Here is a 16,880-nt window from a genome sequence, read left to right on the forward strand (position 1 = left end):
ATTATTTTCCTTTGATTCATTACGGGGGGAAATACGAGCAAAGCCCAGGGGCAAGGGCTCCTCAGGACCTCTGGCGCTTGCTTGGCCAAGCATTGCCCTCGCCTCTGGCGAGTCCGTCTGTGAGCTGGGCGCAGGCTGGATGCATAGCTCATCTAGAGAATTTTGAGATCTATGGCTAGAAAGTGTGGAGACAGTGCAAATTTTTTCTTATTATCTTAGAAAGCCAAGAACCACCTTTCATTTAGCGCTTAATCTCTCCAGTGCATTTTGGACAAGACTTTTAAAGATGCCAGGGTTCCTGTACAAATACTGACCTCTGTAAGTGGACATTTGCGTAGGCAAATGTCACTGGCACCAAGAGACGTGCCTGTTCTGCTCCTCAGTGTAATACTCATCTTCTCCACTTCTCTGTCCATGGGGGATTTCCAGCCTATTTGCATAGGAATATTGCTGTTTCTTGAGTGTGTGGGTGGTGTGGAGCCGCGACAGCCCATTGTCCAAGGAAGGTAGCTCGGCGATGGCAGCCCGGGTGGATCTGGCTCAGGCGCTTGCTGCAGCGGGCTGCTGTCCTTCGGGCAGGAGGAACTGAGATGGACGGTCTCTCCCAGTGGTGCTTGAGGCTTAGATCCACGCAGCTGCGGTTCAGGGTCTGTAGCAAGATCGTTCAGACCTGTAAACTGGAGCTGCGAGAGCAGACGGGATGTTCTCATGGGGGCTCGCCAGTGCTGGTGATCGGCGGGTGGGAGATGTCTCCGAAGGGTTCATCCCAGCTGCGGTGGGGAGGAGGGTGGCTGACGGCAGCCGTGCGCAGACGAAGCGACGGAGCACAACGCACCGTGGCAGGAGGGTTGGCAGCTCTTCCCTGTCCTCTGCAGGAAGGCTCCCCAGGGCCTGGCATGAGCCTCCCTCTTCCCCATCCCGCAATGCCCGCTCCCCTGGGGCCGGTACCTGTGCTGCTGATCGCATCTGCAGCTCCGGGACGCAGGCACCGCCTGTCACCCGCTTTCAGCACGGGATCTGCAATGCTGGATGACACGGCAGAAACATGCGGTATTGAGGCCACACTCAGCGCTGGGGGCAGGGGAATGGGAATTCATTAGCGGCACCGTGTCTCTTCTAATCAAGAGGCAGGTGATGCTTCTCCCGGGGTCCGGGGATGAGGTGAGCGATGGAAGTCATTGCAGGGGCGCACCCTGAGCGGGGAGAGAGGATGGGGCTAGTGATGTTTGAAAAGTGTCCACACCAGGGAGAGGAAGGTGGTATTTCGGGTGCCTTAGCAGGGATGAGGTGTTGCAGACAGACAAATCGAGAAGATATCTGGGGAGACCCCCTTGGGGGGAAGCTCCCAAGCAATGCCCAGCCTTGGAGTGTGCAAAGCCAGGCGGCACAGCCCACCGTAGGAGCAATACCAGCTGCTGGGGGTGGGGAGGAGATGCTGTGATCTCCTCCAGCTCTGAGTCTCTGATACTGAAAGGTGAATTGTAGTGCAAAAAACTACATTTCCCAGTTTCCCTTGCAGCCCAGGGGAATAAGCAATTGGAAGATTTAAATAGACCAGGCCAGAAGCAACCAACCTTTGGCACAACGCTTTTCCCTCCTCTTCTTCCAATCTATTGGCTGTTTAACCTTTTTCCCTGGCACTGGAGTGGCTGCCAAGCCTGGCATTAATTTTGCTTCCAAGCTTGCTAGGCCCATGAAGTAAACAGCCATGTGCATTCCTTACTCTATATTTAACAGCTGCAGTCTGTGCTGGGGGCAACTGCAACAGAGGGGAACCTTTGTAGCTTCCCAAATTCACAGCTCGTGAGGGTGGGAGTGGGGGAAGCTTTCTGCTGGGAGAAGAGGGATTTCTCTCCTTCCCGGTATTTGCAGAGCAGGTTGCGTTAGAGAGAGACTGCAATGCCAGCATCCCAGCCGCGGTCCAGGGCGAGAGACAGGAACAATGTCCTCAACAGGGCTGAGTTCCTCTCCCTGAATCAGCCCTTGAAAGGGAACCAGGAGAGCAGGAGCTCCGGCAGAAAGCAGAGTGGCCAGGCCGGGGCAGCTGGTGCCCAGAACAGCAACCCCAAGGAGCGGAGGCAATCACAGCAGCTGCCTGAAGAGGACTGCATGCAGCTCAACCCCTCCTTCAAGGGAATCGCCTTCAACTCCCTGCTGGCCATTGATATCTGCATGTCCAAGAGGCTGGGAGTGTGTGCCAACAGAGCCTCCTCCTGGGGTGGTGCCCGCTCCATGATTAACCTCCTGGGGATAACGGGGCACGGGATCCCCTGGATCGCGGGTACGCTCATCTGCCTGGTGAAGAGCAGCACGCTGGCAGGCCAAGAGGTCCTCATGAACCTGCTGCTAGGTGAGTGGCAAACCTCCCTCCCCACCGGGAAAGCCCAGCCCTGGTCACAAGGGAGAGCGGCACTGGGACTCCTCCTCTGACTGCTCCCAGCCACCGATGTGGTCAGGAAGCAGGGAGTGACCTTTAGGGTGAATGCTGTGCTTATGGGCCGTCTCCGTCCTGGGTACCGTGGGTGATGGATGCAGCAAAAAGTTGTCTAAGAGGGATGGAGTAATCCTGGTAGCTGGTGACACCCGTGAAGTAGGGGCAGGTCCCTGGTCCCGCATGGGGCGGGGTTGTCCAGCCAGACCAAGGAAGTGTCTGTGATGTGTGGGTGGATACCAGCAGCGATGGCTTTTAATCTATGGTCATCTGCCTTGGTGGTTTGATAGGTGGGGAGAACATAAAGATTTTAATCTTTGATATTTGGATCAATTCCTGAGGATATCCTTGAGAAAAAAAGATTTCCATCCCCTCGCCACCTTCTTGAACAGACCCTGGCTCCACATCTCAGCCGCTGCCTGATGGAGTCCTGTCTCCTTCCCTGCTGCGGTTTGATCTCACATCCTCCCTCCCCTGAGGACCTTTCTTGCTGCTGTCCCCATTTCCATGTGCTAATTTGACCCAGAGCCCATGCAGATGGGCTGGGATCTCTCTGGCTCTCCTGCTAATCCTTTCTTGTGCGGTGGTCGGTGTCCTCGTTTCTGGAGGTTGAGACATGTTAAAGGAGTTGTCTTCTGAGTTGAGCAGGGCCCATCGCACCATCCCCATGGGTGGATGTCCCACCAGTGACCACGCTGAACTCTAGGTGTGACTTGTCTTAGACCCTGGCCTCAACCCACCCTGGCCACATCTACCTGAGGACCTTGCTCTTCTCTCTCTTCTGCCTTTGGCATGGGGCCCAGTTATCATATTTTTCATTGTGACTAGTTACTCTCTCATCTGGCTGTGATCAGCCCTAGTGTTTCATCCTCCCCCAAAAAAACAGTGATTGGACCTCCCGCTTTTGATTGGTAAGAGAAATCGAAAACATTGGATTTAGGCCTTTGCTTCTCAGGGAGTCTTTTGGGGGGACGTAGGGACATTTTATTTCAGAGGCACCTCAGGAAAGGGACGTCCTGTCTGCAGGGGCTGACTGTGATGTGATATGGGCTCTGCGTCATGGTCCCAGGTTTTTTTTTCCCCCGAGTTCATCCTTCGGAGAGGGCGAAGATTGCACTGAACTGGCTTGAAAAGCACAGTGGTAGCTCCCCTCTGCCTTTGAAAGAGACTGTCCTCGTGCTGTGACATCTAATGAAGGGAGGCCATCGAGGGGAAGAAGCCAGAATAGCATCGGCGTGATGCAGAGCCCGCCGCCGTCAGCAGTTCTTCCAGGGGCTCCTCGGTGTGCTGGGTCAACCTCTCACTGAGAAAAGAAGCCCCATTTAAAAGGGCATGAGAATGAAATAGTAGGTGACTAACATCAACTGGCACAGTTTCCACATGTCTCTTGACCCAAGAACCTTTGATGATTTTGGAGCCTGAAAACTGACCTCTTTGACTCCAAAATATTTGAGAACCTTGTAAAGAGCTAACACCACCTTTGGCTTAAAAACAGGAAAGGTTTTCTCAGTCTTCTGTTGCCGTGTGAGGAGGCCAAATGCAAAGCCACCTCTGGGTTGCATTGAAACTTTGAGTATCAGGAAGTTGCTGGGAGGGCTCAGCCCTGCACCACTACCTACATCTCCAGGTCTCCTGAGCTCAAATGTGGTGCCCAGGGACAGCTCAGGGCGTTTCTGAAGTCTTGCTTCCTTGCCTAGACACACTAATCCCATCCCTCTTCTCCGCCTGCCAAGAAAGAAAATAGTGTTTGAAGGGCTAGTTCACAACGTGACTTGACAGCTCCGTAGGTCTGGTAGCCTCCAAAGAGGCCACTTTGCCCTCTGAGTAGACAACACTGACTGGTGGGACTGACCAAGGTGCCCTGAGCCTCTCTTGTCAGAGCTTCCTCAGCAGGACTTGTGTCGCCCCACAGAGCAGATCTCTGCTGCGAGCGTGGCCTCAGTTTGATATTTAAGATTGCAGTCAGGAACTCCGAATATCCGAGTAGCTGCTGCTGTAATACCTGCATTGCTGATGGAGGAAGGAGTCTGGCTGGGGAGCATGGGGCTGGTGGACCTCGACAGATCCCATGAGAAGTGGGGTCTCATGAGTAAATAGGAAGGGTATGGCACAACTGCTGCACCTGGCATCCTTGGGCCCTCTGGCTGCTGTTTTCCTGTGGATCAAATCCATCAGGATGTGGTTTAAAGCCCTCCTGGGTAGGGACAGGTCAAAGGGAAGGGAACCTCCTGGTGCTTCCCTGGTCTCCTGGGAAGAGGGAAGCAGGGAAGTTGGGGTTGTCTATGGTACCCCTTCCTTACGTCCCCTGGCTTGCCTCCCTTCCCCCTGCTTGCTGAGAGTTTGATACATCAAGCAGAATTTCTGATGCAGTCTCTGGGCAGGGAGCCAGCCCATCATAGAGCACTTGTTTAGTTTTTGCAATCAGGCTTTCAAGGCGAGGAGACAGGAGACTGCTGAAATGGGACCAGGAACCTGGCAGAAGCACCACTGCAGATGGAGGGGGGGCACTTGCGCCTGAGGAGCTCTTGGCAGGAGCTTTGCCAACACATGCGGGAGCATTTAGGGTGAGGGGGTCTGACCCTGGGATGCTCCATCCATCCCAACTGCAGATGTTGATTAGCAACCCCAAGCAATGTTTTCCCTCCATGTTTGTCATCTGTGATGGAATTTATTGATTCTCCTCATTGTAATCTTTTCCAGCAAATGCCAACCAGCCAGAGAAGCATGCTCATAGCCTGTTACTGAAAAGATGGAAGAAATCAGCTATCTGTGCCCACTGTAAAAATCCCTCTGCCAGAATGTGCTTTCAGGAAGAGTACCTCAGCATTGCCAGCCCTGGCTGTTGAAGAGTCAGGAAGAAAGTCTGCACCCCACAGCCAAATCGAGAAAATCATAACTCAGGAACCCCCCCCCCCCCAGTTTTAGAGTTCATTTTATTTGTCTGCTGGTGTTGGAACTTTTAGGACCGTTCAAGATTTTCTCTGCAATCACAAGAATTTCATGAAAAATGAGGTGCTTGGAAAATCATTTGAACCTTGCAATTGGGCTTTCAGGGGGAAAACAGATATAAAACTTTCACTAAAATTCCCAGATCTGCTTCAGAACCAGACGGAAACTCCATTAAGCCCTGGGGGAAGCAGCACCTCGGTTTCTGGTTCTGATCCATCTGGTGAGGATGTGGATCCAAATTTAGTGATTCATTGACTGCAAAGCCAGCAAAGAACATTTGGATCATTGATCTAACCCACGGCAAAATACAGGCTGTAGCATATCCCTTAATTTATTTCTGTTCAATTTGTTAAGGGAAAAAACCCAAACACTCAATCTGATGTACAATTACAAGTGAGGGTGAACTTGTCAGAACCTTTTCTATATTACTGCAGTGCTAGGTAGTCTCACAAGCATCTTGCTTTTAGTTTGACTCTTCCCTTCATTGCGTCTGCATACCCTTGTCTCTTCAGCTGAATAGCTCTTTTAGCCAACATCTCTTCTGCCTTTCAATATTTTGGATAGTGCTCAAGTAATTTCTTCAGCTCCTATTTATTAAGCTAAACAGATTGATCTTCTTAGACTTCTGGTCTTTCCAGGTCCAGGCACCTTCTTACTGTGACGGGGATGGAACGTGGTCATCTACCCAAAGTGGTCGCTCCAGTGAAGTCCACCTATTGTGTTTAGAGCCAAATCGCCATCTTGTTTAGTTATCTGCAGCCCAGCCATGTGCTTTTGCTGTCAGAAGGTATCTGCTTGGTTAACACTTCCACATAAAATATGTATTTGTGCTCAGTTTGAAATACCAGCCATTAACTGGTTCTGCTTTGGTCATGGCTTTCTGAAATAGATACTCAAACTCGGAGAAGAGAAAGCCCTGGTCTTCTCTTTGCCTGCTGTCTCAGTGACACAGGTCCCAGTCCTCATCCATCACAGGCTGGCTCCGCATCCTGCTTCCGAGGGGCGGCTTGGCTCTTCGGTGCTGTCACTAAGCATTTATCGCCATCAAGTGAAGCCGTGCCGCAGGGTACGGACGTATCATCACGAGCAGTGTGGCAGGCTGAGGATGGGTGGCTTGCCACAGGAGGAGGAAAGGAGGGAAGCCCAGGGTCACTTCTTCATTCCTGAAGGTTAGCAAAATGGCAGTTCTTGCTCTCTCCAGCCTTTTCCCTGAATACTGACCTAGCTTTAGTCTGACCAGGAACCAAGCTGTGATATTCTGAGGCATCGTCCCCTGCAGAGCTGTGACTTTATCCTGAGCCATATATATATTTATTTAAAAAAAAAAGTATGTATTTATAAATACATATATATGGCCAGGCCTCTGCAGTCCCACCCCAGCAGCTTCCAAGCAAGACCAGATTGGCAGGAAAGTGGTGGGTTAGGAAGGAAAGAGAGCGAGAAATGCCTTCACCAGGCCCCTTGAGACCCCGCAGAGCCTGCTCTAACAACACGGAGGTGCTTCAGGTATTGTCATACTTTTCTTTGGAGTCTGTGTGGTGAAAATCCAGATAGTACAGCCCGTGGCTGGTAGAGGTCACCGAGTAGATTAAAGGCCCAGGCAGTAGAGACAAGCTCATTCTGTCGAGCCTCAGGGCTCGGCAGCCCAGACCCAGCAGAGAGGCCGGGGAGTTGCGTGGCAGATGGATCAGTCCGTACGCAGCAGAGCTTGCTAAGCCGACAGCTCCAGAGATGGTTTGGGGCCAGATGTGCCTATTTTTTTCCCCTTTCATTTTCCCACTGTGAGGCTGGGGATTTTCTGAGCTAGACAAGGGCAGATGACGTTTCGGCAGGGAAGGGGAGAGCAGCTCGGGAGCTGGCACCCTGTGTGAACCATCCCCTCCTTGTAAAACCTGGCACACGGAGGAGGTTCAGCCCCCGTCCTGCTCCGCTCCCAGCCCTGCCAGTGCCCACTGAGATCTCAGCAAGTTCGCAGCACATCTGCCCAGCGAGGTGAAAACGTTTAAATGTCCAGTCATGTCCAACATGACTGACCCATGGTGGGTGCCAGGCAGAGGGAACACCACGGGTGCCCACTCCCTGCATCCAACATCTAGACACAGGTCCAGGCTGGCATTACATATTCCTCTTCATCGCGTCAGGCTGCTAATCTGCCTCTTGTTGTCCTGCCCGGATACAGCAGTTAAAGTCCCTGGTCCTTTGGTGGGTGCCATCCTCACCCTTCATCCCTTCACGGCTGATGAGCTCAGGCATCTCTGAATAGCAAGCGATGCCCAGCTCTCCCGGCTTCCCTGCCCCCCTCCCCTTCCTCGCCTGCTTCCTCTATAGCGAATGTATACTGTCCACTGCAGGGCAGGCTTGCAAGTCTGCAGTGTCCCTTCAGATAAAGGACAGTCAGTGACAGGCTGGCACCCACTTGACTGTGGCTGGAGCAGCAGGGGGATATTTCCAGGGACGTGCAAAGGGTCTTCATCAGACCCATGGTCTGATCAGCCCCTTGGTACCGGGCAGCATCGAGGAGCTCAGGTCCTGGCCCGCTGCTTGGTGCTGAGGATGCTGTGAGCCCTGCAGCCATCAGCGTGCAGCACTTGGGAAACTGCAGTAAGCTGAATTCCAACCCTCGCGCGGAGCGAGCAGGCAAAATGTTCCAGAGCCTGAATGCAGAGTGAAAGAGAAAAGAAGTGCGAGGGTTGTTGAATGGGAAGAGGGGGAATAAACATGGGAAATGAGTCATCCTCATGTCTGTCACGCCGGGAACAGCTTTCCAGTGCCCCTGCCTGGAGCTCATAGGGGACAGTAGCTGTTTCACTCAGGCATACCCAGCCCTGCCAGAGAAGCTGAGCCAGGCTCTGGCCCAAAGGGACATCCGAGAAATGGGTGAGTGTGTTTGCCTCTAATGTGCCTTGACAGGAGTGGTGGTTGGGAAGAGGAAGGTGGAGGAGCGTTGGGCAGCGAGGTGAGTTGTTCAGAGGAGCGGTGGGCAGGGAGAGAGCATCGGGTATCCCGCTCCAGGCCAGGCTTGGTGGAGGATGGGGATGGGAAAGGGGAATCAGATGAACTGTCTCTTTTTCCTCCCCTTGGAAGAAAGTGCCGTGTTTTCACCTGGAATCCAGTTCTGGTCTCGCTCTCCATTTCTGTCTATAGAGGGGTGCTGGCAGACATACCTGATCTGGGTCTTTAACATGCCGTGACATGTGATGGTTGGAGGCCTTTGAGCACCACAGAATCAGCCCCAAGTTTTTTTGCTGACTTGCCTTATTGAAGGCAGCAGGGTGTAAACACAAGCCTAAGCAGCACTGAGTCCGAGCGAGGAGCCCAGCCTTTGTGGGCTGGGAGATGCTGTTGGTCATCAGCCCAAGGCAGTTTTCTTTCTCCAGCTCATTCCGTATGGTGCTGTCGTGCTTGTGTGTGTTGCAGTGCAAGGTTCTGGGATGCGCCGATGCTACCTGCGCTGCTGCCATAGCATATAGAGGCATTGCAAGCTGTCAGAGCCCTTCTGGGAGGCAGCTGAGCCGTCCTGGGGGCTGCTCAGCTCATTTTCCCCATCAGCACGAGCCCTTCTCTCTGCGCTCGCCCTCTCGCCTGCGTCTCGTCCCCAGGCCGTGCAGACCCCCAGCGAGGCAGCCCCGCTCAGTAATTGATGCTGAGATACAAATTGCCCAGCTCCCAGGGGCAAAGTATTTCCAAGGGGAGAACTCCAGGCAGCCTGTGTTTGCACTCGAGGCTGTTTCTAATCATCTAGGATATAGCGGGTCTATTTTTAGTTGTTTTTTTTCTTTTAATTAATTGCACAATGCTGCTTTCCACCATTTTTTCACCTCCCCGTGGCCACTTACCCCACTCTGCTGCTTGTTCAGCCAAAAAATAACCTCCCCCCAAAACGCCGCAGCGTCTGATTCATTGGTTCTTCAATGTGTCGTGCCATCTGTGCCTTTTGTCAGCTCTTATACCTAATAGTACCACATTTGGGGAAGAAAATGGAGTAGAGGGGTTCACTTCCAGAGGAGTGGAGCTCTTCCAGCTGCCACCGACTCCACCAGAGAGAGGGTGAAGATACTTTTGAAACCTGCAGCTTTCCTTAATGTTAACTAGTCAAGGCTGCAAATGGCTCATTTTTCCAGGTCAGGGAGCCTAATGCCTGTAGGAGATTTGGGAAGTTCAGAAGCAGTAGAATGGGGTGTATAAGTGAAAAAAAAAGAGGAAAAAAAAAAAAGTGGGGGGAAAAATCAATTGTAATTGTGGAGCAAAAGGAGCTGTTTCCGGGGAACGGTGACATTTGTCCAGGGTTCACTCCCGAGTGAGGTTGGCTAATCTGGGAAATACAGGACCTTCAAAGCCAGCCTTGGCCCTACACGTGGCCTCGGCAGCACATGCCATCTCAGCAGGGTTGGTGTGGCCTCCAGCACGGTGGGACCCGGGTCAGGGCAGGCTGCAGGCTCTGAAGCCCAGGCAAGGAGTTAGTGCCAGCTTCTCTCTGCTTTAAAACAGTACTGGGGCCAGGCAGAGGGGGATTGTCGGGTGCACATCTGCTCCCATGCTTGGGTGCCTCCTGAGCGCACGGGATGGGCTCCCTCTTCGTTCCTGGACATTTACCTCCCCCTTTTCCTCTCCCCACGCGCTCAGCCACGGCGCTGGGAGGCTGAGTCCAGCTTGTGACTCTGTTTCTGATCCCAATCTCGCAGGCTGGGCTCTGGAGAGGCTGCCTTGTCTCATCCAAGCAGCCCCATGTGCATGAAGTCATGTGAATCACGGCTGCAGGAGCAGACAAGGCCAAGGGCTTTTTTGGCTTTCTCCTTTTTTCCTCCCCGCCCTGTCCCTAGCATTGCACCCAGGCTGTTTTTCAGCTGTGGTTTTGATAACATGTTTGTATAAACATCTCAGCGGGAATCTGCCTCCGTCCCTGGAGATGCTGCCTGGCTCTGACCCCCGAGGGTGCTCTCCCCATCCTCAGCTTCTTGCAGCTGCTCCTCCGTAAGGGACGGCAGCAGAGATGGCACCTCGGGCGCGGGGACAGAAAGGACCTTACAGTGAAAGGGGACGTCCAACTGTTTCAACTTCCCTTAAATACCAGCTTTGGGGTTTGGCTTGGTTCTGCTGCAGCGACGCTTCAGGTTCGTCCTTGTGCCCTGCTTGCACAGGGCTCGCCTCTCCGCTCGCCTCTCCACCCTTAATGGGCTCCTAACATTTGGTGGTAGGAGCAAGGCAGATAATTGTTTTCCTTTTCTTATTAATAGATATAAAATGTTTGCCCAGGGGGCTCACTTTCAGCTCATTTACTGTGCATCTGATGCCAGATGTTGGCTATTTACAATACCAAGGTGATCTCTGATGCTAAAATTGTCGCAAGCAGACAGGACTTGCTCTTTGGGTTTGCGCTTTAAGGAATTTTTAGATGTTAATAGAGCTTTTTGCAATCAGATGGTTTTGCAGTGGAAATCGGAAGGATTGTTTCCCTTAACAGCCAGGTCAAAGGGGAAATTATGGATCTTTTTCAGAAGAATGTGAAAGGAGGAATGGGCAAGAGCTAATCCTTCCTTTGGTCTTTTAAATCCAATGCTACCTGGATTTTAAATCCAATGTTGCCTGTGTTTTAAATCCAATGCTACCTGGATCTGGGGGAAGGGCATGATGAAAAAATGCTTAAAATTAAAATGTCTTGCTCCTCGCATCTCACCCCTCGGTCAGGTGGCTCTCTGCCATCTCTGCTATGACTCCGACAGCCCCGTCCGTCTCCAGAGAGCAGCGTTGTGCGAGTGCAGGCTGGTAAATCAGCTGCAGGCTCCCTTCTGCGGTCTCTCCCAGGGCTATATTTCTTCCAGTTGTGTTGGCCTGAAGGATTTGCATGTCTCTGCATTAGGGACAGGGGAAGGGCAGACCGAAGGTGACGATGCCGGTTTGCAGGTGACTGGGGCTGTGCTGGCGGGTGCAAGGCTAAGGGGCTTCAGACGCAACCGCTTTGGTAGCCAGCAGGCACCTTTCCCAGTGCAGAGACACCCATTTGTAGCTGGACCCACCAAGGATGCCTATAAGAAAGTTAACCCCTTAGCTGTGTAATGCCGGCATGGATGTGCCCAGCTGAGTAGGGAGGATTTGGTTTGCATTGAGCTGAAACAGCGGAGGGGAAAAAGCAAGCGAGCCGAAGTCCAAGCGGGTATGTAGGTCAAGGAATTGCAAGGGAATAGGGCCCGGGCCGGGGCTGCTGAGCGACAGCACCGTCTGTATCTGTTTCTGAAGGATGGGCCGTTGGCAGCACTGTCGGCAGCAGTGCTGCGTGCTGATTCACTCTGGCAGCACCTGGCCAGCAGCAGCAGGAGAGGGCAGGGGCACAGCACGGCTCCCCGGGGCTTTGCAGGGGCTCTGCTGAGACCCGGAGCTGGGCGAGGGTGGTGGGACCCCCTGGGCCTCGGGGCAGGGCAGGCTGCTGGGGCTGTTTCATAAAGAAGTTGCTTCATGGAAGGAACAGAAAGTGCAGGGGGAAGTGACAGAAAAAGCACCAGACGGAGGGATCCTTGTTTTTTTGTTTTTTTTTTCTTTTAACGGCAAATTAACCCCTAGTTTTAATGCTGGCATGCCTTCAGATCTTGAAATGTGGGCAAACAAGGCTTTCTGCTTTCTGTGCATCATTTGACGAAAATCAAACCTAGCAGTACTGAAGGCCTATTTTATTCATCTTCTGAATGAAAGGATTATTAAAACAGCTCTTTGGCTCGTTCTCCGTGCTCTGAACACTTCCATGCACACATGCCTGTACCCTCAAGTTGCCTTGACATCACCTTTGACAGGGAAAAAATCTTGTAAATGCAAAATACTGATGGGCAGTGGTGAACGCCACGTGTCGCTAAAGCACATGACGTATGTGCTACTGATCTACGGCCAGGTTGGTGGGCAATGGGCTGTAGTGGGTGTATTGAACACCATGGGAGACACTGGGGATCCTTCGGGCTGCCCAAACTGGTTCCTGAGTCCTGGCTGGGCTCCTCAGCAATGCAATAAGCTGCTGACTTCAGCAGGAGCGGCTTGGGCCAGAGTCTTCTCTTGGCAGCGCTGGCGCATCATCTCTGTGAAATGAATGCGCGAGTCTGGGCTCCTGAGATCGCGTCCCAGAGCTTCGGCTCTCGCCCAGCTCTTGTTCAGGGTGAGATGGGACCGATGGGCAATGCAGCCGATGAGCTCTGAAAATCGGCTCTTGAAGCACTTTGCTGAACTGGGGCCGTGGGGGGTCACCTTGGTGGGGTGAGGAGCCGGGCTGGGGGTGATTTAGGAAGCCCAGCATGAGCAGAGCCCTGTAATGGCCGGCCAGCCCCAGTGCTTCGTTACCCTCGGCAGCTGCGAGCTGTGCTGATGGCATTCAGCCTTAACGGGAAACCACGGTGAGTGGCTGCTCCAGGACTCTGCAGCCTGCATTTGAAATTCCCCTCTGCCCTTCTCCCCCTGCCCTGGCCAGCCCCTTAAAATAATATCAACAAATCTTAAAGTGCAGAGAACTGCTCTGCTCAAACAGCATTGGGGTCCCCTGCCACGGGCTGCAGCCCTCCCCCTGCTCCCTCCTCATCTGCCGGTCCTGTCGGGCGGGCTCTGAGCGGAGTCCCCGGCTGTCCTTGTCCTCCTAAGCCCATTGCTACTGCTACAGGGCCAGTGTCGTGACCAGCCTCTGCATCCCTCTGCCAGCTGGAGCCTCACCACCTTGTTTCAGATGCCACCTATGAACCTTTCCTTCATGTCAGCCTCCTGCTTCTTGTTGTGTTTAAGGTGGAGTCCCACTGCTGCTTGCGCTACCGTTCCTGCTAGCGAGGAGCTGGTGCCCAGACCTTTTCCTCTGCTCCATCTCCCCTCCACAGCTCTGAGAGCTCAGGAGTGGCTCAGGCAGGACCTGGTGCGCAGGAGGTCCAGGGAGGTCCTGCTGTCCGCCATCCTCACGCAAGATGCCCTGCAGATGGGGAAGAAAAATAGCCCTCTCAGAAGGAGAGAGTTTGGCGAGGATAAATATCAGCTCCTTCCCAAAATGATGCTGGGGGCTGGCTGTGCAGAGGTGGCACGCTGCGGGAGGTGGGCGAGCAGAGCCGCCGTGACAGCTCCTCACTTCCCAGCTCCTGCCAGATGCCAAGCAGGCAGGAGGAGCTGCCAGCCTCCGATGTGCCGTCTCATTTCCCGTCCCCGCTGCACTCCCATCCATCCTCCTGAAACCTTGTCAGCTCTCAAGGAATGGTCTTTATCAGGGCCCAGGAACCAGGCAACTAGCCCTTCGCATTCCTGCTGAGGGAGCAGGCAGTGCTTATGATGGTATATATTTCCTTGTCATTGCTGTGAGGAGCTGAAATCAGCACTCTGACCAATTAGGAGGGCTGGGGAAAAGCAGATGAGGGGATTAAAGAAAAATAAAATCGATGCTAGGAAATAGAAATGACAGTACCTGTTGGCTGGGGCAAAGGGGGTGGGATGAAGAGGAGGATGATGAAGACAAATGCTGATGGGTTTCACTCCTGAAGTGGTTAGGGAAGAAAGGCGATTTGGTGTTGATACCTGCGGCAGAAGCCCTTTTTCTTAATTCTATGGCTTTCCCATTAGCTCAGTGTCTCTTAATGCTCTTTTCTTAGTGAAATCTGCCAGTGCAGTGCGGTCCCACTGGCTGGGTCTGGGCAGGAGGGAGGTGGTGGGCTTGGGAGAGGACAAGGGACAACACCAGAAAGTGCTGTGGGGCAGCTTTTCTCCCACCGACTGCTCACTGCAGCCTGGTCACCCCGGCACAGAGCCACCCCAGGCAGGGATACGTCCTTGCTGCAGGAGGTTTCTAAAGTGTGGGGTGGAGGACAGAAACAGAGACACGCAGTCCAGTGGTTTGAGGGCCAAAAGAGTTTTAATTTTAGCTTTGCCAGTTGCTCTCTTCCTCCCCAGGCGGGTCGCTTGCCTCTGCGGTTTGGGTTTCTACTCTGTGAGATGGTGATAATGGTACTTGCCTTCTCCATGGGTGGACTGGGAGGGTTAATTAGCATTTGGGTGGTGATCTGAGGATGAGGGGGGGTTGCATGCATATGAACTGTGGACACCTGGCTGGTGCTGAATTCATACCTTTATTTAAAGACAGCGACAATCCTTGAATGTTCTGCCTTGAAAATTGCCCCCGAATCTGCTTCTGTCTCTGAGCTTTACCTCCTCGTCTCTCCTTTTGTAGCCCTGCTCCTGGACATCATGATTGTGGCTGGTTTGCAGAAGCTGGCCAAGCGGAAGGGCCCGTATGACATCAACCCTGGCTTGTTGGACTACCTGACCATGGACACCTACGCGTTTCCAGCCGGGCACGCCAGCCGAGTAGCCATGCTCTCCAAGTTCTTCCTCAACCACCTGGTCTTGGCCATCCCTCTCCGGATCCTGCTGGTCCTCTGGGCCTTCTGTGTGGGCTTTTCCCGCGTCATGATCGGACGTCACCACATCACAGATGTCCTGTCTGGCTTTGTGTTTGGCTACTTACAGTTCAGGCTGGTGGAGTTGATATGGATGTCTTCCAACACTTGTCAGATGTTGATATCCATCTGGTGAACATGGGGGACTTGACACCTTTCCACTGGAAACTAGCAGATACTTTAAGAGTCTCCCTCCCAGTATTTTCTACATGTTGTTTGTTGGAAGCAGTTGTAACTTCCATGAGTAGTGGCATTTTTTAATGTTGCTTCCCCACCTGGAAAAAAAAAAAGTTTCTTGCAATGGATTGGGTTTTAGCAATCAAGGGCCATACCTGTGTTTTGGCCATATTCTCAAACTGTGTTTGGACAGCAACCTAATTAAGCTTTATGGGTGAGAGAAATGAGCTACGTGTCTGCCTAGTTTGGGTGGTTCCTTGGTATGTCCTCACCTTGGTATGTCCTTGGTATGTCCTCAGGATGGGCAGTGCCTGAGAGCTTCCTGAGAACACGTTTGTTAACTTTTTTGAGGCTAAATGATTTTGGCCACAGTGCTTTTTCTTTTTGTAAGTCCAGCAGTTGTGCCTTGTACAGACTCAGGACACTGCTGGCACTTCACAGATAATAAATAATCATAAAAATCCTGCCCTGTTTGGTTCTTATCATGAGGGAAGGGACACAAGCCAGTTCAGTGTAGCTTTGAGATACATGTTCAACTCGGAGCAGGTCCTGCGGTCTTGCTGACTGAGGGGATGCAAGTGATCACTTAAATGGTTTGCTTTGGATGGGGTGGACCTGGATGGTGCTCAGGCCACTGAAAGTGGCATGCTGAAGCTGGCCTTTCCTCTGCTGTTCAAAAATCTGCTCCGTGAGGGTGTGTGTGGCGTTTTTGGTCTGGTAAAGGACAAACACAAGTTGCCTGTTTTCAACCTAGTAGGGAGTAATTGAATAGGCAATGTGCTGGATCATGGTGATTTTGCAAAGCAGGTCTAGATACACAGCAAAGAGTCTTTTTCTGTCTCTTCACAACCAAGATTTATAATTATGCCAAATCTGATGCTGTAGATGGGAACTTCCAAGGTAAGTCTCTTACAGCACTGACTGCTTTCTGGTACACCCAGCAACGTCGGTGAGCTGGAGGGCAGGGAGGCAGGACTGCCCATACCCCTGCCTCTGCGCGCTTGGCTGTAACCATGTTACAGAGGGAAATACTGACCGTTTCTGTCTCACCTTGTATGAAATGAGGAGAGTGCTCCTGACCTTTCTTAATTGCAAAGCTAAGCTAATTGATGCCTGTGAACCAGCCTGAGATTACTGAACATAGAGTTTGATGCCCAGACACGGTGCCGTTGCTTTACGTTATTGACAAGCGGCCACCTTGAAACCTGGCTGATCTTTACCCAGCTGATGGCCATGCTCAGTGTGGTGTCCCTGACACGGTTTACCCCTCACAACTGTCTAAGAAAATCCCATATTTTGCACAGAACCTTCCAGTTCTCTGTGGTTTCTCTGTCTTTAGAAGAGAGTTTGATGTTTGGCGGGTGATGGACGCTACCAGACTCAGCACCTTCCCTGGTTGGATGCATCCTGCAGAATGAAGGATCCCATCATTCCTGTCCTCCTGTCTATCCCAAGTGAGAAAAATGCAGCTGGCTTGCAAGGCCAGGGAGCAACCAGCTGGGTCTTGTGCTCTCCTCTATCCCTGCATGTTGGGGAGCCTCTTCGTACATGCTGGGCTGCTGGTGAGGAGAAGACATTCAGATAATGACTGTTGCAAGCTGCTCACATTTGTTGCTCTTTGATAATTAATATGAAAAGAAGGTAAACAGAAAATCTATCCCTGGCACGCGTCTCCAGCTGGGATGTCAGCGCAGAGCCCTGGGAGACGCTGACTTCCCATGCTGCCTGCTCTGAGGCTGGAGCAGAAGTGTGGTAAGGAGGGCTACCATGTCCTTTAAAGACGAGCCTCCCGCGGAGCTCCCCGGGGGTGGGCTCTGCAAGGGTCCCTCAGGACGAGCCGTCACTGAGCATGTTCAGGAAAGGGGAGAGCTCTGGGTCTTGCTGGTTACCCCCGCAGGCTGGCGGATTGGTGCAGCAGCAGGCAG

General features: G+C 52.6%; 1 protein-coding gene across 1 annotated transcript; it reads left to right on the forward strand.

Annotated features, from left to right (window-relative positions):
* The first annotated feature begins 1,899 nt into the window (after window positions 1-1,899).
* Window positions 1,900-15,189, forward strand: PLPP7 (phospholipid phosphatase 7 (inactive)). Its single transcript, XM_009487736.2, has 2 exons — window positions 1,900-2,350; window positions 14,550-15,189. The coding sequence occupies exons 1-2, from the start codon at window positions 1,900-1,902 to the stop codon at window positions 14,912-14,914; spliced, it is 816 nt and encodes a 271-aa protein (XP_009486011.1). The 3' UTR covers window positions 14,915-15,189.
* Window positions 15,190-16,880: the final 1,691 nt, after the last annotated feature.

Source organism: Pelecanus crispus, chromosome 9, assembly GCF_030463565.1.
Source record: "Pelecanus crispus isolate bPelCri1 chromosome 9, bPelCri1.pri, whole genome shotgun sequence".
Classification (NCBI taxonomy): Eukaryota; Metazoa; Chordata; class Aves; order Pelecaniformes; family Pelecanidae; genus Pelecanus; species Pelecanus crispus.

Bases quoted from the DNA above. Each gene is read 5' to 3' on its own strand.
- PLPP7 (XM_009487736.2), top strand. From the start codon at position 1,900: ATGCCAGCATCCCAGCCGCGGTCCAGGGCGAGAGACAGGAACAATGTC. The intron at 2,351-14,549 runs GTGAGTGGCAAA...CTCCTTTTGTAG, and splicing joins CCTCATGAACCTGCTGCTAG to CCCTGCTCCTGGACATCATG.